This window comes from Capsicum annuum, unplaced genomic scaffold (assembly GCF_002878395.1).
Source record: "Capsicum annuum cultivar UCD-10X-F1 unplaced genomic scaffold, UCD10Xv1.1 ctg43580, whole genome shotgun sequence".
In the NCBI taxonomy this organism is placed as follows: domain Eukaryota; kingdom Viridiplantae; phylum Streptophyta; class Magnoliopsida; order Solanales; family Solanaceae; genus Capsicum; species Capsicum annuum.
Window position 1 is genome coordinate 827 of NW_025851061.1, and position 3,872 is coordinate 4,698.

The following is a 3,872-nucleotide window of genomic DNA, read 5'->3' on the forward strand; positions in this document are numbered from 1 at the left end:
TGTATGCCTTGCTTTTAGGGAATATATATATATGTATATATATATATATTTATATATATATATATGTTAAGATTTCTGATGTTCTTAAAACATGTCATAATATTTGCGTAACTGTATGTTACTATATATTATCATTGGATATTAAAAATCCAAATTCCATCGCGATAGGTCGATAACGACCCAAACGAACTGGTCGTCATTTGTTAGTCGCTAAAAGCTCGGCCGTTAAAAGTTGACGAGCGGATTTTAGTTTAACCGTTAAAGATCCATTAGCGACGACAAAAAATCAGGTTATCATGGTAAAGTTGTTGCCATGTGATTAGGAAGTCACGGGTTGAAGCCTTGGAAACAGCCTCTGACATAAATGTAAGGTAAGGCTGCGTACAATACACCCTTGTGATGGCCCTTCATCGAACCCCGCACATATATAGCCCTGAGCTGCTCTTTTATGAAATTGGAATGCCATCAGATAAATTGAAATAGAGAGCGTATCTCTTTTTTTTTATTCAGGTAATTTAATTAATACTATCATTTATTTTTTTTAATTAATTTCAGGTTTGACAATTTTTGACCGACCATGCTGCAAAGTATTACCAAACACAACAGCGAAAGGACAGTGCATTCGAGGCCAAATTCCATGCAACAATAGGAATGAATTTGTGTTCTTTGATAATTTTCATCCAACAGAAGCTGCAAATTTGGCCATTGCTAGTCGCTAGAAGATCATACACTGTTTTTGTACCGACCGACGCGTATCTGGTAGACATTAGGCGCCTCGTCGTACAATCCTGATACTGCCAGACATCTCTACAACGTAACGTCGTTTAGTCGAAAAAAGAACTTGAATACTATAGTGAAATGTTGTAATAGTAATAATTCCTCTACAACAAGACCAGTTTGGTTAGATAAATAAAGATTGCCAACTGGTGTTAATGTAGTTAGTGGGGGAAAATAGGATACAAAATAAGGAAATTTAATGAAATAAATTTTCACTTGTTTTTTATATCTATGCTCATAATTTACGTATGCCAAGTCTTTTCTATGACTCACTCTCCTTTTCCTAATATGAACCTTGAGGCATCAGAGCCTCTCTGACTCAGCCTGGCCCGGTCACCCTACGTGACTGGCTCTCCTTTCCATAATATGAACCTTGAGTCATCAGAGCCTTTCTGACTCGGTCTCGCTCGGTCACCCTACGCGACTGGCTCTCCTTTCCCTATTATGAACCTTGAGTCATCAAGGCCTTTCTAATTCTGCCTGGCCCGGCCACCCTACGTGACTGTCTTTCCTTTCCCTAATATGAACCTTGAGTCATCAAACCCTTTCTAAATCGGCTTGGCTCGGTCTCCCTACACAGCTCTTTTCCCTAATATGAACCTTGAGTCATCAAAGCCTTTCTGACTCTGTTTGGCCCAATCACCTACTCGAATGACTCTCCTTTTCCTAATATGAACCTTGAGTCATCAAAGCCTTTCTGACTCGGCTTGGCTCGATCACCCTACGTGACTGGCGCTTCAAAAGACGAAACTCTCAATCGTAGTTTGGTAGGCCACCCTATGCAACTGGAGCTTCAAAAGACGAAACTCTCGATCGTAGTTTGACGACCTATCTTTAGTAGGGCCTTTAGTCTTTTGATTAGAGTAGGGGTTGCAAAAAAGGAGAGCATACCACTCAGCCATAGTCACTCAAAAAATAAATGAAATGCCTAGTAACCGAACTACCAGGATGTCATAAATGACTTGAGGTAGCCATGAGAAAGATATAAATGGCCAAATAGTGCAAAATTTAGAAAATAAGCTGGAGTGTCATTAAAACCTTCAACATGGAGCCTTCCTCTTTTGAACGGTCTTAGAATGAGATAAGACATAGAAATATAGAGTTTGCTAAAACTTACAAATATAGAATCTATACGTTAAAAGGAAGCTAATGATACCCATATCATTTATATTTAAGATGGGTCGAAAATGAGTTAAAAAAAATAGTCTAAATGGAAGGACTAAAATCAGAATTTTATTTTAGAAATATGTTACCAAGATTATAGGAGTCTATAGTTGAAAATTCAAGTGAAAACGAGCTAAAAATGAGGCTTAAATTGAAGGGGGAAAAACCATTTTAAAGCTTTACTGATAAAAGTTCTCGTATTCTAGTTTGAAATCATGATTAAAAGGCATTTTCAAAGATATAATCAATACAAAATGATAGAACGATGAATTAGAATCTTACCCAAGCAAGAATAGTGAGGAAAAATCGTAGAAATCGTCTATTCCTGAAGCTCCAAGGTCAAAAAATGTTGGAAATTGCGAAAAAAAAATCATTTATACTGTTCAGTGAATAATACTTTGTGATCGCAATTCCCAACTCGTGATCGTGAAGGTCAACATTCACTAGAACTTAAGTTGGTCACCGTAGAGAAAGACTTTGCGACCGCGATGGTCAAACCCGACTTGGTCCATCAATTTACCTATTGCGATTGCGGTACCACCACCATGCAATCACAATGAAGGAGATCATCGAGGTCTGCGGTCGTGGCATGTGTTAATGCTACTTTCATGATCGAAGCCACAACATCTAGCTCCTTCTGTAAGCGATTACCCATTGGTGTTACCAAGTTGACATCTACAACGTCCATTACTGCCTCTGGGAGTGAATAACTCACCCATTGCTTCAAGCTAAGGTCACCCTCAAACTCATTAGGCTTTCTCCTGGTTAACGTTTCCAGCAACATGATCCCGTAACTATAGACGTCACACTTTGTAGACACTATTCCATCCAGTCCATACTCTACAGTCAAATAATTCATTTAAAGATGCAATATTCTTTCTAGGTGGTCAAAAAAAGAAAGGAGTAATCAGCAAAATTAAGAGATGTACCTGGCGCAATATACCCCAATGTTGCTACGGTTTTAGTGTACAAATCACCCTGATCTTCACCAAGCAGTTTTGAAATGCCAAAGTCGCTGAGGTGGGCAACCATATCTTCATCCAGCAAGACGTTACTAGGCTTCACGTCACAGTGAATCACAGGCAACAAGCATCCATGGTGAAGATATTCCAAAGCACATGCCACATCTATCATTATTCTTAGTCTCTGCTTGGTGTCAAGGAAGTAGTTGTGGGAATACAAATACTTCTCAAGACTTCCATTAGTCATATACTCGAGCACTAAAGACTTGAAATGAAGATTAGAACAACTAGTAATGACTTTAACGAGATTCCTATGGCGAAGGCTGCACAAAACTTCACATTCCGTTTCAAAACTCTTGAATGCCGCATCCAGTTGCAGGTTGAACACTTTAACTGCAATGGCAGTTCCACTTCTGAGAACACCTTTGTAAACACAGCCAAAACTTCCAAAACCAATCAGATTACACTCACTAAGGTCATCCGTTGCTTGGAGCAGTTCATAGTATGTAATTATTTCTCGTGTTATGGTAGACAATGACTCAGCTTGTTGAGGAGCACTTTTACCTCTTCTATACCTTGTCCATAGGAGCACAAAGGCCATAGTAACAAATACAACTGCAATTGCAAGCAAAAGAAAAAGAACTAGCAATCTTTTCCTATTTAATCTGTTCTTTGATGAAGTGGGGCATGGCGGGACACTAAATCTTGAAGAACCACACAATGCTTCATTGTAGATGAAAAACAGACTCGAGAGGTTCTTGAAAGGACCTCCCAAGGGTATTTCACCATACAATTTGTTGACAGAAACATTGAAATACTTCAAGTTTTGAAGTTTCTCCAAAGACTTAGGAATGATTCCAGATATATTGTTATGAGAAAGGTCTAGGAATTCCAATCCTACCATGTTGCTCATTGAGTCAGGTATAGCTCCTTCTAACTTGTTGTGTCTCAAAGAAAGATACGCCAAAG

At 38.7% G+C, this 3,872-nt stretch overlaps 1 protein-coding gene across 2 annotated transcripts; it reads right to left on the reverse strand.

Moving 5' to 3' along the window:
• Positions 1-472: 472 nt before the first annotated feature.
• Positions 473-3,866, reverse strand: LOC124892061 (receptor kinase-like protein Xa21). 2 transcript variants are annotated; one of them, XM_047403515.1, is made up of 2 exons: positions 2,871-3,866; positions 473-807 (listed from the first exon to the last, which is right to left on the reverse strand). In XM_047403515.1, the coding sequence occupies exons 1-2, from the start codon at positions 3,814-3,816 to the stop codon at positions 767-769; spliced, it is 987 nt and encodes a 328-aa protein (XP_047259471.1). In that variant the 5' UTR covers positions 3,817-3,866; the 3' UTR covers positions 473-766. The 2 variants fall into 2 exon arrangements, with proteins under 2 accessions (XP_047259471.1, XP_047259470.1); XM_047403514.1 differs by lacking the exon at positions 473-807 and adding an exon at positions 2,235-2,781.
• Between the last annotated feature and the right edge of the window lie 6 nt (positions 3,867-3,872).